At 37.5% G+C, this 18,161-nt stretch overlaps 1 protein-coding gene across 2 annotated transcripts in view; it reads right to left on the reverse strand.

The window, feature by feature from the left end:
- The window catches only part of LOC134211833 (heterogeneous nuclear ribonucleoprotein U-like protein 2), a 59,594-nt gene that overhangs the window by 24,585 nt on the left and 16,848 nt on the right, over window positions 1-18,161 (reverse strand). For both annotated transcript variants that reach the window (XR_009979113.1, XM_062689123.1), the window contains exons 2-5: window positions 14,408-15,042; window positions 8,017-8,179; window positions 1,273-2,024; window positions 1,061-1,207 (exon numbers count right to left, since the gene is read on the reverse strand). Coding sequence is in view for 1 of the 2 variants with exons in the window: in XM_062689123.1 (XP_062545107.1) it covers window positions 1,061-1,207; window positions 1,273-2,024; window positions 8,017-8,179; window positions 14,408-15,042 (1,697 nt within the window). In the remaining variant the exon portion in view is untranslated. The remainder of the gene's footprint in view (window positions 1-1,060; window positions 1,208-1,272; window positions 2,025-8,016; window positions 8,180-14,407; window positions 15,043-18,161) is intronic.

Raw genomic sequence — 18,161 nt, forward strand, 5'->3', positions numbered from 1 at the left:
CCTTTTTTCACTAAAAACGTAAATCTGGACTTAGTTCGTAGTTCAATCTACGTGGCGGAATCACATAGCGCTAATTTAGGGAAGATATAAGCAAGTGAACAAAGTGAAAAAAAATTCCCCCAGTAACGCACCATGCCAACGACATCGCCGGTTTCAACACTCTGCACGTCGTCGGTAGCGTCGTATGCAAGCAATCATTGATCAGCACCAGACAGTGATGTCGATATGAACTATTGTGAAATCATATCGGAAACATGTAAAATATCGATCAAATTAATCAATCTTTTCCTAACGCATTATGTATTGATGCAATAATAATATCTTATTGATTCTGTTTGAAGTGCATTGTAAAAATTGAAAAATCAGAGCAAAATATGATCTTGTTATTGATGCGTTTGAGCAGCTGGCAAAAACGGCAATAACAATAATGTAAACATAAACAGCCAGCATCGTGAAAACATAATCCATAAATATTCACCTTTTCTGGCAAATTGCATCAGTTAATTCCATACTAAGACTGTATTGAAATACTGCGTCTAAATTGGGCTGAATTCTTCTGAATGCATGCAATGTTTACTGTTGTCGGATGTTAACAAAAAATGAATCCCACGTGTATGCTTACTGAATTGGTATTGGAAGTTTCCACCACTACAAATCCATGGTTGATGATTTTTATGACACAATTATATAGAAATTTGAGTGTCACAACGCTTCACCCTAATTATTTTCATACATTTTCAATACTTTTCAAAAGGGTTACTTATTTCGGTTGTCGACACCCCGGTGATTATTAAGGGAAATCATCAGTTTATTGCCTAATTTCAGGCTATTCCTAAGCCAAGTTGTTAGCAAAGCTGTTCTGTTCCTGAAGTGTAACAATCCATACAAAATTTTTAGATGATTCATACAAAAAGTGTGACATAGGGGGAAGGGGGGTGAAAATGGCCAATTTTTGCGTTACGTATTTCATGGAGCTTCCCTGTCGAAAAATCTTTTTTTATCGTCGGAGAATATTCGACAATCTAAGAAAATGGCTAGAGAATAAACTAATCAAACATACCTCACAATCTTCACGCTTCTCGGGGCGGCAAACTCCGAGCACCAAACTTTCTTTTGGTGATTGCGATACGTAGATATAGTCTGGATTGATGGTAAATATTTCAGGCTCCACAGTTTCCTCTTCTTTTTGATCTTCCTTCTCTTCAACCTGCAATTAGATATTGTGTGTAACGGGCATGGAATGTATTTCAATCTTATTGAACAACATCTCACCTTCTCTGTGTCATTACTCGTTTCAATTGGTTTATCCTCCCCAGTTCCCGTGACATTTTCAATTTCTTGTGATTTTTCTGACTCAACTGGTTTGTCCGCTTCTGTTTGATCTGTTTCCGATGATTTCTCTGTCTCTGCTGATTGAACTTTACTATCCTTCGTTGTTTCGGGTTGCTTTTCTGTTTTCTTTACATCTTTTTTTGCCTTCTTGGGTTTAGGCCTGTCATTGAGTAAACTTCGTTCCAGCTGTCCAAAATTAACTTTAAAACCAATGTTTCTACTGCAGACATGTGGGAACAGCGCTTTTCCCTCCAGTTCCGTCTTATCGAATTCAAAAGCCGTTCCTTGGTCAACGTTGTTGACGGTGTACTCTATTTTGCATGGGTTGGATTCCAAATCTAGATATACCCCAACAACATCGTTCACTTTGTACTCGGAACCATAGCTGGAAAATGTACTATCCGTCCCTTTCGATGCTGAGCTGGCATAGGCAAAGGAATGCTTGGCCTCGCCCAGCTGTAGGTTCGCGTCCGCCGTCGACCATCCAACTCGGAATTCAGAAGTAACAGGTTCTTCTGTGACCTTACGCATTTCAGTTATCTTTGTCAAGATAACTTCAAAAGCTACCTTTCCTGTAGTTACGCCATAATTGGCACGCGCTCCTGCCCAAAGTAAGGCTAATGCACCATCAGATATGGGTTTGGCTGCATCCAATGTGTTTGAATCTATCTCCAAATTCAAATCCGAATCAACTGTAAAAAAATGAATAAGGCAGATGCACATATGAATCAAGCATTATTTAAAACTAATAGAATGTGTAAATAGTCAATAAAAGTCTTAATTTGAAAGAGGAAAAAGAAGTAGCAAAAATAGATTATTTCTACTAGCAGCATTAGTTATTACGAATCGCGAATCAATGTTTTGTTTTAATTCTGAGGGTAGTAGGTATTATATTAAAAGACAAAAAAGCAAAGTACAAACAGGTTTACAATGCACGTGTTTCAAGTGAATTTATTTAGAACTTTCGTTTATCTTTATAATACGCGGTTAGGGAGGTAGTACTACAAGGGCCGCCATAATAAAGTGCCTATTTGGCGTTTTTCAGACAAAATTACCGATTTTGCTGAAAATTTTATCTTGAATTTTACCATACCTAAGTTTCGACCATTGAAAAAATATTGCGGTAATACTAATGAAGTGGCTGATTTTCTACCCACCGCTGTCGCATCCAGGCGCTATTAGTATATGCGCAAAATGGCCAACATGATTTAACCACCAGAAATTTGTATGGCGGAAGACATCTAACGCGGGTTTTCTCAAAATTAAAAACTTTTTATGAAAAACTACCCAACTATCAATTTTGGTGCTAAAAGCTTCAACTTCTAGCCTTTGGCTGTATAATATTTGAATAAAAGCAGCCAATGCCGAATAAAAGAAAAGCCTCCGCAAATTATCCCTTAAACTTCAACTCGACTATTACCCAAATATTACTATTACTGGGTTCGAGTCCCATCGAAGGGAAAGTGGTTACCTCCAATACATTTTCCAAATCAATATCTTCCACATAACGTACATATTCACATATGAGTTTTCATAACATTACTAAATGGTTTAATAAATATTGAGAAAAAATTGTGTAACATACTGTAAAGTAGTTGTGCAGGCATGTCAAAAACAGCTGAATAGATTCGCCAGATTTGCTTTGTATAGCATACATATTCAGCTTGAAGCCGTATAGACGAGTTGAAATAACATTTACATTGACATTAAACGATAGTTGGGTATTTGGTCCGGTTATGTAGGAAGGTGACCGCAACTACGTCTACAATTTTTTTTTTTCGATGAAGGTGCTTATTTTTATAAATCGAACCATAGATGCCTTTCGCCATACTAATTTCAGAAATTTAACTCCATGTATGCCGCTGTAAGCACGCTCAAAATAATAAAAATATCTCTCTAATTTTTAAGGGTCTGTCTCGTTTGGAGGATTAAACTTAAAAGTGACAGTTCAAAAATTTAAAAAAATACCCGGTTATAAGAATGGCTGGTGCTACCCAGCAATTCCAATAAGACATCGATGAAAAATGATTCGATATCTGTTAAAAGAAATATTGCTCTGCGAGTAGGGTTATTCGATAACTATTGGAATGTCAATTTTAGGTTTAATTTTAGTTTAATTCTCCAAATGAAACAGATCCTAAATATCTCGCACAAAATTTGTCAAAATTTGCACATATTAATTTTCAAAAGAGAAAAGATTTGGTATGGGGTGATTCAAATATGACGTCCACTACTTTTTGAGATTTCTAGACCCCCTCTCCCCTCCGACTCGCTTTTTTTTCTACGTTGGGTATATTACCATCAACGTAGTGCGAATCTACACCACAGATATAACTATTAAGCGAATCATCTATCGCAGACTGGACGGGCCAGGCAAATGCAATTTCAGGAACAACGAAGAAGGTATGCAGTGGTTTATACGGTAGAACCTAAAAGCGACGAGAAACTAGTAATCGACCAGCGAGTGTGCTACTATTGTGGAAATCGAGGGCGTGTTCGAAAGAGGTGCCCGAAGCTGGAAAAATTCAAGAGGAATCCAATGAACAACATCAACTTGGATAAAACCTTTACGATAGAGTTTGATAGTGACTACGACTACTGTCGATAACCCTGGTCCATCACCATCACCACTGCAAGAAACGATCCAAGAAGACGAGACGTGTGAGGAGTGTCCGGAGTTTCGAATCTCAAGTGATTAAACCGAATCGAAAACGGAAGTCTGATGCAATTTTAGCGCTCGATGGCCTGCCAAGGCGTTCGAGAAGAACGTACTTGCATTGAGCTGGTACTCATACTCTTAAAATACATCTCCACAGGCAGTCCATTCTCTTTCCTTTTGGAATTGACGAATGCCCAAAATGGCTTTGGCCTCCTTCGAAGGTTATTTTGCGTACGAATTGCGTATCGTTTGATTGTAATGCCGGCATTTGTTACTCACTAGCCTAAATTTCGTTTCAAAGCCGGACAAAAACGGCAATAGCAGATAATTGAATATTGTGCACACATGTTTGTACTGATATAAATCTGATTTTATCACAAAACATTTTTTGTTTCCGAAACACTCTCTATGGGGCAATATGGTCAAATCTGCACAGAGCAGCATATTAGGCCTTAATATGCGAACAAATTTAAATTGCCGAATTCAAAAATATTATCATCTACAATAAATTGTATATTTTTCTGCAACTCGGCCGTACATAAATCTCGGGTACTTATTCAAAAGGACGTATGTGATTTTGTAAACAAAGACTCAAACGTCAATTTGTCCAATCTGATGGCACTCCCATGCAAACCATCACCACGGACAGGTAGGGGAAGCCTTCGGCTACTTGTTGGTGGTGTTAGTTTTCGTGGGAGTGCCATCAGATTGGACAAATCGGCGTTTGAATCTTTGTTTACAAAATTACATACGTCCTTTTGAATAAGTACCCGAGAAATCATCTTTTGTTCAATACCTTGACTGTACATATGCACAGCACATGTTTCGAAATGAACAAATTTATATGAAATTTGTGAAAAAGAATCCACATGTCTTGGAGGGATTCAAACCCTCAACCTCCTACTCTCTAGACAGGCGTGATAACCCCTACACACAGGGTTTGGAGAAATCGCTCATCTAGACAGGCGTGATAACCTCTACACACAGGGTTTGCAGAAATCGCTCTCAATGAATCGGCTACTTTGAGCAGCACACTAGGAGTTAACTTTCGGAATCTGCTTAAGATCTTTCGCCATACAAATTTCAGGTGGTTAACTCACGCTGGCTATTTTTACATATACGTTAGCGCCTGGATACGGCAGTGGTGGGTAAGTGATTCATAGATAACGAACATCGATGGGAGAAAGGTAAAAACTGTTCCGAATTCCATGTTTGCGGAAAAGCCTTCAGAATATCGGATGCTTGGGAAGGATTGTACTCGGATTCTAATGGCTTTTCCACAAACGTGACCTTTAAGTGGTTTTGTTGTGAAGGAGTTCTCACGCCTATCTAGGGAGTAGGAGGTTGAGGGTTCTAGTCCCTCCAAGACACGTGCTTTTACTCTAGCATGTTCAGTTCTTTACAACATGCCGTCGAAACAGGAAGTACTGCGGCGCGCATTGTACAATTCTTTTGTGTGTGTGTGTATCTTCAATCAAACTCCCACTGTCTGGCAGTGGTATTATGGAAGAAAGCTGACTGGAATAAAGGCAGCTTTAGCCCGGGAGTTAGAAGGTGTTAGCTCTATCGCAGCTCCAGTGACCCATTTCAGACTGCCTGGTAACTCACGTCCAGTCCGAGGCCACTTTCACTTACAATAAGCCCCGCCTGTTTATGCTACCATTATCAATTGGATAATGGATCCATAAACAAACTTCCGGATTTTTTAATCCAGCGCGTATTTAGTTTTGGAATCATATAAAAACATATTGAAACAATCTCACCAAATTGATCCAATTCCGGTTCAATGAACTGAGGAAACGATGATCATTTCTAGTGTCCGCAAACAATTCACTCCACTCTTCCAGATCTATTCTGAGCAATGTATGTATGTTCATGTATTTCTGATATTATCACTCAGCCACACATATTGCACCAAGGACGTCCCAGTATACAAACTCCTCAAACGATTTCGCGCACTCAATTAAGAAACACACTTCATTAAAGGTCACCAAACGCGTAAATTTTAAACTTTAGATCACATAAACTTTAACATAAACTTCTAGAGCATATATGCAAAATATAGACATCAGCCAGCGCGCATTGTACAATTCTTTTATGCGAAAAAAGATTGTGGGAAAAGTACACGGTGGACAATTTTAAGCTTTTAATAGTTTCGAAAACTGTTAAAGGATTTTTGGTCTACTGAGCTCTATTGTGTACAAAGGTAATTGGATTGGAAGGCCAACGGCACGACGTACATCATCAATATAATCAGAAGCAGCATCCGGAAATGACACCCGTCCAGCAATCATATGATACCAGCAAGATTAAACTACGCCGCACGGCGGACCGCGGACCATATGCTATTATTCTTTAATCTAAGTTTGAAGACTAAGATCAACTCTTTATATAATATATAACAGATTGAACTGTACTTCTTTGTAGTTTTCTTCACGAGCCATTTTTTCCATTCCCGCTATTGAGTGGCCACCCGTTAGATTTTGAGAAATACTGTTCCTGAATTTCATCACATGGTTCCGATGTTCATCCCATAAAAAACAAAGAAATGGAAAGGTATTTGTTTTACTTCTTATTTTTGTGACTTTTTTCAGCAGTGTTGACAAAAAGAAGCTAAGAAATGCCTGCTTTGAGCGTACTTACAGCGGCACACTATGAGTATGTAATCAGTATGGCGGAAGGCATCTAAGGTTCGATTTCTCAAAATGAATCGACTGCTTTGAACGTGCTTACAGCGGCACACTAGGAGTTAACTTTCTGAAATCAGTATGGCGAAAGGCATCTAAGGTTCGATTTCTCAAAATTAGCCACCCTAATCGAAAAAATATTTGGTAGGCGTAGTAGCGGACACCACCCTTCATAACCGGTACCAAATAGTTTTTCATGAAAAGTTCCTAATTTTGAGAAAACCCGCGTTAGATGTCTTTCGCCATACAAATTTCTGGCGGTTAACTCATGCTGGCTATTTTGCGCATATACTATAGCGCCTAGATGTGGCAACGGCGGGTAGAAAATCAGCCACTGCCAATAATTCATTAAGCACCCTCATCGAAAAAATATTTGGTAGGCGTAGTAGCGGACACTACCCTCCATAACCGTTTTTCATGAAAAGTTCCTAATGAATTATTGGCAGTGGCTAATTTTCTACCCTCCGCTTCTACATTCAGGTGCTATCGTATATGTGAAAATAACCAGCATGAGTTAACCGCTCGAAATTGGTATGGCGAAAGACATCTAACGCTAGTTTTCTCAAAATTAGGAACTTTTCATGAAAAACTATTTGGTACCGGTTATGAAGGATGGTGTCCGCCACTACGCCTACCAAATATATTTTCGATTAAGGTTCCTAATTTTGAGAAATCGAACCTTAGATGCCTTTCGCCATACTGATTTCAGAAAGTTAACTCCTAGTGTGCCGCTGTAAGCACGCTCAAAGCAGGCGATTCATTTTCAGAAAACCCGCGTTAGATGTCTTTCGCCATACAAATTTCTGGCGGTTAACTCATGCTGGCTATTTGCGCATATAGGGGAATGGTTCGGCACTTCATCTTATAGCTCCTATTTCCATCCCATCAAAAACAAAGCAATGGAAAGGAATTTGGTTTGTTTATTATTTTTGTGATTTTTTTTCAGCATGTTGTCAAAAAGAAGCGACGAATGGTGCCGCATTTCTTTGTTTAGCGATGAGATGGAGATCGGAACAGTTCCCCTACGATAGCGTCTGGATGTGGAAGCGGCGGGTAGAAAATCAGCCACTGCCAATAATTCATTGGTGTCGTATTCCTTTGTTTCGCGATGTGATGTGTTGTTCAAACGATGTTTGGAAAGAAACAAAGTTGGAGTTTGAACCCACGACCTGCTGCGTTTGAAGCAGAAACTGTAGGCATGTGACCACCAACCCCGTTATGTCCGATATTTCTCCATGCATTTTCAATATAAACTTCAAATGGGTTTAGTACCGCCTAAACGTTGCCGGGTTTGTATAAAACTTTGTCCAAAACATCAAAACTGTAGCATATACTTACACCAACTGAGCAAAACTTTGCTGTTATCGATTTCGGGTTCATTTTCCTCCGCAACAAACTCTATGTCGGTTTGCGATGGTTTGGTGCGCGGAGTTTTGCTGGGAGACTCTTTCGCCGGCGAAGAAGATTTGCGTTTTACCGCTTTTGAAGCTTCATCTGTGTTCTGCAAATAAATGAATACAATAAGTTGGTATATTGATATAGAAATATACTGCCCCTATTCGCATAAAAGTCTCTTTTTAGTTTTCTTCAACTTGAGAAATATGCCGTTGAAAAAAATACAAAAAAATCTAATAAATGATAAAATCTGCAATCTTTTTGACAATTTGGCATAATATTCTTTATTTATATACATTGCTACGTAACTATTTAATGGACCATAATGGTATTTATTTTTGGTGCAAAAGTGTGTCAAAATCTGGAATGTGACTGTTATGCGGATAAATAGCAAGATGTGACAACACAGATGAGTTTTGATTTTCAAATGTCTAGAACAAACCCGATTATTTTATCAGTTTTTTAAGATGAGTTCATTTTAAGCTTATTTCTAAAAGAGAATCAAAATAGTGAAAAATCGACATAGGACTCTTATGCGAATCGCGGCAGTATAGCTTTGTTATATGTTGTCATATTCGATAATATACTACTCTCCAAAAAAACCGATCCCCAAAATGTGCCACTTCTTAGAAAACATAAAATATATACCTAGATGAAAATCATTTCATTTTCTTGTTTTCTTATGGAACATTTTCGCTAGACCTTGGGGTATACAATAATATTATACATGGGGAAGCCTATATGATATAATGTTGTTCTGTATGAAATCATTTGTTTAAATGAGTTAGATGTGTCATGCAATATAATTGTTGTAATACGGCTGATTGAGGGACCAAGTAGGAACCCATGCATTTCCGGAATAAGGCTAATAAGCAGATGATTCCTTCTTTTGAAAACGCATTTTTTGGTATATGGTAAATTTGTCCATAACAAATTCTTGCAACGCAAGGGTTTGCCTAGAATAAAGCACGCGAATAAATTATTCTCTTTTTTTACCCCGCATACACTTGGTCAAGCATAACTGACTACGCTTCCAGGAAATTCTGTTGGAATATCAGATAGTGTGCGACACCTCGGCGTGGACGGAAGATGGGGGTGTCCTACGAAAGGCTGAAACACATAAGGCTGAACTCAAAAAACTGAAATCCCGAAAGGCTGAAAGTCTCAAAAGGCTGAAAGTATCAGAAGGCTCAAATGTATCGGAAGGCTGAAATTGATGGGATGAAATTAATCCCAACCATACGATATGTTGTACCAACTATGTTGAGACTGAATGACTAAACTTAAAGAATAATGAATAAAGAATAGAGAATGACGAATAAGGAATACAGAATGATGAATAAAGAATAAAGAAGAATAAATAATAAAAAATAAAGAATGAATTATTGGCAGTGGCTGATTTTCTACCCGCCGCTTCCACATTCAGGCGCTATCGTATATGCGCAAATAGCCAACATGAGTTAACAGCCAGAAATTTGTATGGCGAAAGACATCTAACGCGGGTTTTCTCGAAATTAGGAACTTTTCATGAAAAACTATTTAGTACCGGTTATGAAGGATGGTGTCCGCTACTACGCCTACCAAATATGTTTTCGATTAGGGTGCTTAATTTTGAGAAATCGAACCTTAGATGCCTTTCGCCATACTGATTTCAGAAAGTTAACTCCTAGTGTGCCGCTATAAGCACGTTCAAAGCAGGCGATTCATTGAGAAATAAAAAATAAAGAATGAAGAATAAAAAATAAAGAACAAATAAAAAAGAATAAAGAATAGAAAATAAAGAATAAAGAATAAAGAATTAAAAATTGCACAAAGAAGGAAGGAGGGAAGAAGAAGGAAGAAGAGAGAAAGAAGATGGGAGAAGGAAAAAAGATGAACGATGGAAGACAGAACATAGAAAAAGGAAGAAGGAAAAAGTAAGATAAAGATGGAAGAAGGAATAATGATGAAGCAAGAAGAAACAAGGAAGAAGGAAGACAGAAGGAAATTGAAGAAGGGAGAAAATGGAAGAAGGAAGAGAGAAGACGGAAGAAGGGAGAAGGAAAAAAAGATGAAAGATTAAAGAAAAAACATAGAAGAAAGAAGAAGGAAAAAGTAAGATAAAGATGGAAGAAGCCATAATTATGAAGCAAGAAGAAACAAGGAAGAAGGAAGACAAGAAGAAAGGATAAAGATGGAAGAATGAAGAAGGAACAAGAACGAAGAAAAAAGGAAGAAGGTAAAAGAAAGAAAAAAGAAAAATGGAAAAAGGAAGGAAAATAACGAAAAAAGAAAACAGAACGAAAGAAGAAAGAAAGATTTAGAAACAAGGGACGAGAAAGAAATAATAAAAGAAAACTTAATTCACCGAGTAGTGATACTGCCTTTCTCGTATTTAGTTAAGACACCAACCTTATACGGCGCTTATATAGTTCGGTCAAGGATTACTATATGAAAAGTTGTCTAAAGTTCTTCTTAGCTTTTGTGTGCATACATACGCACACACATACACACATACATTGGTATATAACACTAAGGGTCTCCGGGCCTTCTATAAAAAGTTCGTTCTTGAAGTGAAATGATAGCCTTTCGGTACAACTTTGTTGTACGAGAAAGGCAAAAAGAAGAAAGGACGAAAGAAAGAAAAGGAAAAAAGAAGGAACAAGGTAGAATAAAGAAAGAATAGAGAAAAGGGAAGAAGAAACTAGAAAAAGGAATAAGATAGAGGAAAGAAGACAGAAAGGGAGGAAAATCAAGGAAATAAAAGGAGGAAGAAAGAAGAAAAACAAGGAAAAGGAAGAACTAAGAAATACTAAGGAATGAATGAAGAAGGAAGAAGAAGAACAAAAAAAATTATGGTGGAAGAAACCAGAAAAAAAGAGTAAGAAGAATAAAGAAGGAACAAGGAAGGCAGAGGAAAGAAGAAGGAAATAGGAACAAGGAAGAACTATGGGGGATGAACTAAGAAGAAAGGTAGAAAAAGAAGCAAGAAAGAAACAGGAACTAGGAAGGGTTGAGGAAGAAAGAAGGAAAAAAATGAAAACATTGAATAAAAAAAAGGAAAAAAATGGAGAAGGGAGAAGGGAAAAGAAGAATGAATAAGAGAGAAGAATAAACAATAAAAATAAGAAAGTAATCTTGGCAAGAATCAAAAACCAAATACAAGAACCAAGAACAACAAAGTATTGTTCCTTTCAATGTTACCTCAACATGTTTAGCTGTATAGACTAAAAAATTAGAATTCCATATAAAAATTGAAAGACAACAAGAAGTCGCAAGAAGGTTGCGTTGCGGATCATTTCAGTTTGTGCCCCTATTAACGTTAAATGTAAATTCTGTTAAATGTAAAGCCTTTTGTGATTTCAGCCTTAAGTGAGATTTTATCTTTTTCAACCTTTCGTGTTCAGCCTTATGTGATCCAGTCTTTCGTGGAAAACCCGAAGATGGGTAGGATGCAGGCGCCGGTTATTTATAGTTGCTCTTTGGTATAGATTAAGGAAGATTTTTTTTAATATATTGTACTAGCAGACTCTAAGAACTTTGTTTCACCTAAAACAGATTAGTTTTCGAGTTATGAATAAATTGGTGTTCCATTTGTATAGGAACGTCTCGAACCATCTTAAGCACCTTCCCCGACCACAAAAACTTCTGCATACAAATTTTCACGCTGATCGGTTCAGTAGTTTCCGAGTCTATAAGGGTCAGACAGATAAAAACTCATTTGTATGTATATAGGACACTCCACGGACTGCTTTGTCTCTTTCTCGCTGCAAAAAAAATATTAGAAAACAACAAGGCCAGTAAACGTCAAAATGTATGAAGAACGAAAGAAAAACAGATTTTTCCGTGCAGTGACCTATAGATACTATATTAACAGGTACCGTGAAATGCCCTATTAGCGTGGGTTTAAGGACGTCTTCTTCTTCTTATTGGCATTACATCCTCTCACTGGGACAGAGCCGCCTCGCAGCTTAGTGTTCATTAAGCACTTCCACAGTTATTAACTGCGAGGTTTCTAAGCCAAGTTACCATTTTTGCATTCGTATATCATGAGGCTAGCACGATGATACTTTTATGCCCAGGGAAATCGAGACAATTTCCAATCCGAAAATTGCCTAGACCGGCACTGGGAATCGAACCCAGCCACCCTCAGCATGGTCTTGCTTTGTAGCCGCGCGTCTTACCGCACGGCTAAGGAGGGCCCCTTCGTGTGGAGGAGGGGTTTAGGACGTTAAAGACGTGTGTACAATAAATTCGCTATTAACCTTCCGGGACTCGCTTGGTCCTGGACCGCTCATGCAGTCCCGCTTCTGTTGTGAACGATAAGCGTGCTTTTTTCGAAAGTGTTGTACTTTTTACAACGGCGCGAGTCCCCGAAAGTTAAAAAAATTTGATTTGTAACAATCACTCTTGAAAACTATGTCGCTTTGCTTAATATGAAACACATTTGAAGGGAAAGTATATTTTGTACTTCAACCTACAACTCATGAAAAATGAAGAAAATAGTGTTCGACATTTAACTTATGAATATGCCTAATACCGCGTACATTTCGTGCCCTATCAAACAAGCTTGAATGATGAACTTAAAAGCACATTATGTAATACAATAAAATATGTCAATAATTGAATCATACACAAATTTCAATCAAGGATGTTAACGATCATTCAGTAATTTGGGTTCGATCATTTAGTAGTTTGTCAATAACACATTCCAGAAGCTGAATTTCAAAATATGTTGTATGGTGGACTTTTAGTACGAAGGTTTTTGTACAACTCTGCCTAATGGTTTGTTGTTTGAATTCCACTAGTAACGGAGTTATAGCTATAGTTTCAGTAACTTAGACTAAATGATAACAAAATTCCAATCATTTAGTTTAAATTACTGCAACTAGCGCTCTTACTTCGTTATTAGTTGAATTCTAATAACGAACCATTAGGCAGAGTTGTAGAAAAACCTTCACACTAGAAGTCCACCATACAACATATTTTGAAATTCCGCTTCTGGAATGTGTTATTGACAAACTACTAAATGATCGAACGCAAATTACTGAATGATCGTTAACATCCTTGATTTCAATTGAATTATTAGGTCACTAGCAGACCCGACGAACTTTGTTTCGCCTAAAAATGATTTATTCTCTGTTTAGTTCTCGAGTTATGCAGAAATTTATGCTTCATTTGCATGGGAGCCCTCCTTTCCATAATGAGTTATGAAGAAATAGGTATGGAAGCCCCCCTTTTCAATGGGACTACACACAAAAAGGAATGAATATTATGCACAATTATGACTATCTTTTATTCACAAATGTTAGCTTTATGCATAGAAACAGGAAAAATGTGACACTCATGCTTTTTATGCATCAAGTTTTACTCCTTTTGTGGGTAGTTCCATTCACCCGCAAAAGCGCATACTTATCCCCAAAAAGAGCATACTTTTAGTTTTGTGTGTATATAGCTGACGCCTTCATTCAAATCACGAATTTGCCGGGATTAAGGCAAATAAGTATATAGTCCACTGATTGAAATATTTTACTTAGGTATTGTATCTATGAATAAGAATCTTCTTTATTTATAGAAAGAGCAAACAAATTTTGAAATGGTTTTCTGCGGAATAATATGTTTTCGAGAATAGTCTTTTGAGGAGCGAATTCTTTGAGAATGGTTTTCTAGGTAATGTTATTGAACCGACATATTCCAGTGGCGTGTCGAAAACTCACTTTTTACCTGTTCAACGCCATAAAAGTCAATGGAAAATTTTGATATTTTATCAGCCTAAATAGGAATTGAATTTATTGAACAGGCAGATAAGGGTTGAGGAATCGCCACGATCGTATTCGTTATCGTCTTAGAAAATACATATGATAATTTTGTTAAATAACAGTTGACCCTTTTCTTCCCATGGTATCTGTAAAAGCTTCATTAAATTTTGCATCTTCCAACTGTCATTGAATTGTTTCAACAACATAAAGCAATATTTAGCACATATTTTTGGTTTCATTAGATTGCTTGTATAATAAATGCTGTGATTAAACGACGAAACTATTGAAAACAATAAGGAGGAGGAAGGAATAAGGATTAAGGAATAAGGAAACAAAATAGATCTGCACTGCAATCTATCAAGTAACTATAGATTTACAATCATTTTTTCGTTTTCCACTAATTTTATCTATGCTAAATAACTTTTTTTTAGCATTTTTCTTAAAGGTGATCCTTCATATTGAAATCTTTGAAAAATGTTGGGGGAAGGAAAAGGTAAAAACGTGCAGCACAGCATAATAACTACTTAACCTAATAAAGTTAATATTATTGTAGCATTCTCAAAGATCATGAAAGTACTCTATGTAGTATAACGTACTTGCTCTTCATCTGCTTTTATATCCTCCTTCGATTCAGTCTCCCCTGTCTTGTTACTCTCGTCCTTAGCAGGTGACTTGGAATCTTTTGAAACGTCAGACTGTGTTTCGGAAGCTGATTTCTTGGGTGTAACTTGATCAGATGGCTGACCATCAGGCGTTTTTGCTGGTGTTACGACTGGGTTTGTCGTACTTTTAGGTGTGCCTGATTGCTTTGGTGTTGGAGTTATCTTCACAGGAGTGACAACCGGGCTGGTGGCTTGTTTTGAGGGTGTAGAATCAGGTTTCTGTGGCGTTACTTGTTTTTTGTCAGTGTTAGTATCCCCATCAGTCTGTTTCTTCGGTGTTGTCGGGTTCGAAGTTTTGTCCGTAACGTCAAGCTCTTCGTTTAACACTTCCAAATGCTTTGGTTCCGTTGTCCTGGTCGGAGATGGCGATTTAGTGGCTGTACTTGTTCTACGTTTTTTGCGTGCACTCGTTGGATCTATCGTTTCAGCTTGTTCCACCTCTTCACTCACGCTTTCTAAGTGGGTTACTTCGGTTTTTGTTGGAGATGGCGATCTTGTCATCGAACGTCGTCGACTTCGGCGAACAGGCGTGGATTGCCCTGGTGTTCCCACATCCAACTTTTTTGCCGCTGAAAATTAAAAGCAAATGGAAAACAGATATTAGGACAATGCAATTAATTGTTTAACATCATTATCCAAAAAGTCAATTTAATATTTTTTTCAATTATCACCCGCACATTGACACATACTTCTGAATAAATTGAAACAAGCAAACACAAATTATTATAAGTACCTGATATAAATAATTATTCTTCTAAAAAATTGTAGAAACAATTTTGTCAAACATAGGACCAGAAGAAATACTTGTGACTTTGATGATGGTCCCGCCACATACCCTTACAAAGGTTTGAGCTGGACGATTTATCTTCAAGATAATTGGCAGATAAAAGTGAGGTTAAAAACGAAGGATCGTCATTCGATAAATTAATGATTGATGAGTTATACGCAATGTTTCTTGTGATTAAAATGGAAGAAAATGCTTTAAAATGAATACCCTGCTTTGATTCTTATAATTGAATTGAAGTGATAAGAAAGCGTTATGTTTTTACTTAACCGTTACTTAACCTCACTTTTAATTGCCAATTAATAATGATCAATTTTAATCAGATTTAGCAAACAATAAACGATCCGACTATTTCCACAGATATAAATAACATTAACATTTAACATCGCTATCCAACAAAAAACATAAGTTAGTAAAATGAAACAGTTGAATTCCACCACAGAGCTTTGCGAGCATCATCAGTGATACAGCGAGTCCGATTAAGATACAAAACTTGTGATACATCTCTCCAGGGCCGGATTTAGGGGAAGGAGGCGGTTTATCCGTGGTCCCGGGCCCCCACAATTTTTATGTACCAAAACTAACCTTTTTAGTACATTTTGGGGCCCCCACAACCTGTTGGTCCCGGGCCCCCCTTCCGGCTAAATCCGGCTCTGCATCTCTCTCATGATGCCAAAAGTTCCATCAATAAACGCGTACTTAAACTATCCTTGCTAGTACCAATCAATTTAATTTTACTCGAAAAGATTCAAAACTTTTGTTACCTGTCCGTAGATATCAGAAGTCTCGATGAAATCGCGTTATATCTGAGAGCTTAGTATCTGTATAAAGTTACAAATGTTTCAAGTACTATTTTTGCCTTTCACTAGCATCAGCATGAGCATGATTGACCGCCCGCCGTTGTTGCCAGGTCAGCTGTAATTACACAGGGAATCAACAACTGGTGACCCAAAAGTAATGCAATACCAGCGCCGGCCGTGTCAGAATGCAGGTCAATTAAGGAATGGGTAGGAAAATGTTGACGTGATACTCGCTTTGATGGAAGCCGACGAGTCATCTGCACTTCCACGAGAAATCACTGGGATGTTGGATATATGGGGTAGGGCATGTAGCGGGGTTCGTCTTGGTAAACGTGTAGTTTGGCTATCGCGCACTAATTAGTTCCATTACTGACCGCACAAAGTAGAACAAAAATTCCGTGATCTCGAGACCGTTCTGTTTTAAACAAACACGTCCGATCGCGCACTTTATTATTCTTCTTCTTCTTCTTATTATTATTATTTGAATAATTTATCGCACGAAGCAGAACAAAAATCCGTGGCCTTGAGACCGTTCTACTTTTAAACGAACACTAATTCAAAAACTTTTTTACCTTATGGTCCCGCGACGAAGAAAAAACTAACACAATGCAGGTGGCTACTGCATACTGATGATCTCGCTTCTACGACCGAACCGACGTGTACTAATGAACTCTATCAACTTTTATTCATTACCTGGATTGTCCCGCACTTAACAGAAAATCTCGCACATTGTAATTATTTGTATTAAAACTGGCATGTTTTCAATTTATGTTTAACGCTCTCAGTCGGATCAACAAGTTTTGATCGGTTGATATGCATATACACAACACTTACACATATAATGTCACAGGTATATACAATACACATATATAATCAATTTTTAAAGCAAGGAAGGTAATATATATTTTTTTAAATTTATGAAGGTTTACTGGCGGGACTCTGAATAGAGCAGAAACCTCTGCAGCAGGCCTTTGATGATACTGTAGCATAATTCCATTCGAAGCAGTTTGTCAGCCGTACACGGAACAGGTAATTAGTAATCATTATATAAAGCATTTAAGTAGCATTATATGCGCCTTTACTGCAAAACATTAAATGCCAATAAGCCCTATAGTCGCCTTTAATGCTATTTTAATGCAGGTTTTGGCCCAATATATTGCTGCTTAAGTGCTCAATCCTACTTTATCGATAAAGTAGAGATTTTGCTGAGTAGCATTTATTCAGCATCCGAAATGCAGAATAAATGGTTGATTTTAAAAATAAGAAAAAAAGTTTTTTAATGGCATTTTTTCTAATTATTTTTCTACATAGTTCTTTTTTTCATATTATATCATTATTGTATTTTCATATTTGAAATGGAACATATTTTTTTACTTTCTTCGAGCGGGATTTGAACTCCTGTTTAAACTTTTGAATTGATATACGTTGGCCCACTACTGCCATCTACTCAACTGATTAAGGCAGTATATACGGACGCAGCTGATTAACAACCGTCGAACGCAGCCAATGCATTTGATAGCCGCATTCGGGCTGCGTTTTCAATAACAATGATCCTTGCGCCATCTCCAATCGATTACCAAACGCGGTCTCAATTTGAAATACATTTGAATTAACGGTTGCGGATGTTTACACACGTATTGGATGCCAGCCTCAATATCTGTTATCTGTGATACTATCAAACTCAATGTAAGCTATGTCTTGTAAAATGTGGAAACTGTTCGTACATTTAGTTTATTTTATTGTCATTCTTTTGTCAAGGTATCATATACCATCATTATAATGTGTAGTATTTTTTGTTATGGCTCTTCGAAGTGAGACATAACAAAATAAGACTGACACCACGTTCCTAGTTAAAAAAAACTTCTACTCAGTGAATCAAGCAGTCAGTTCCCTACAAATGTCAATAAATGCCTGGCTAGCTAAATATAAGCGTGGCTACGACTCATCATTACAGGGAAGTATTGCCGAAAAAAAGAGAACTCACATCATTATCACTGATGAAAAAGGCCTCTGCCTGACTGCACTACCATTCAAGCCTCCAAGACACGATGTCCGTTAGATCACATGCACATGCGTTAAATCAGTGCGCCAATTCCAGATATGT

The sequence above is a fragment of the Armigeres subalbatus genome, chromosome 2, assembly GCF_024139115.2.
Source record: "Armigeres subalbatus isolate Guangzhou_Male chromosome 2, GZ_Asu_2, whole genome shotgun sequence".
NCBI lineage: Eukaryota > Metazoa > Arthropoda > Insecta > Diptera > Culicidae > Armigeres > Armigeres subalbatus.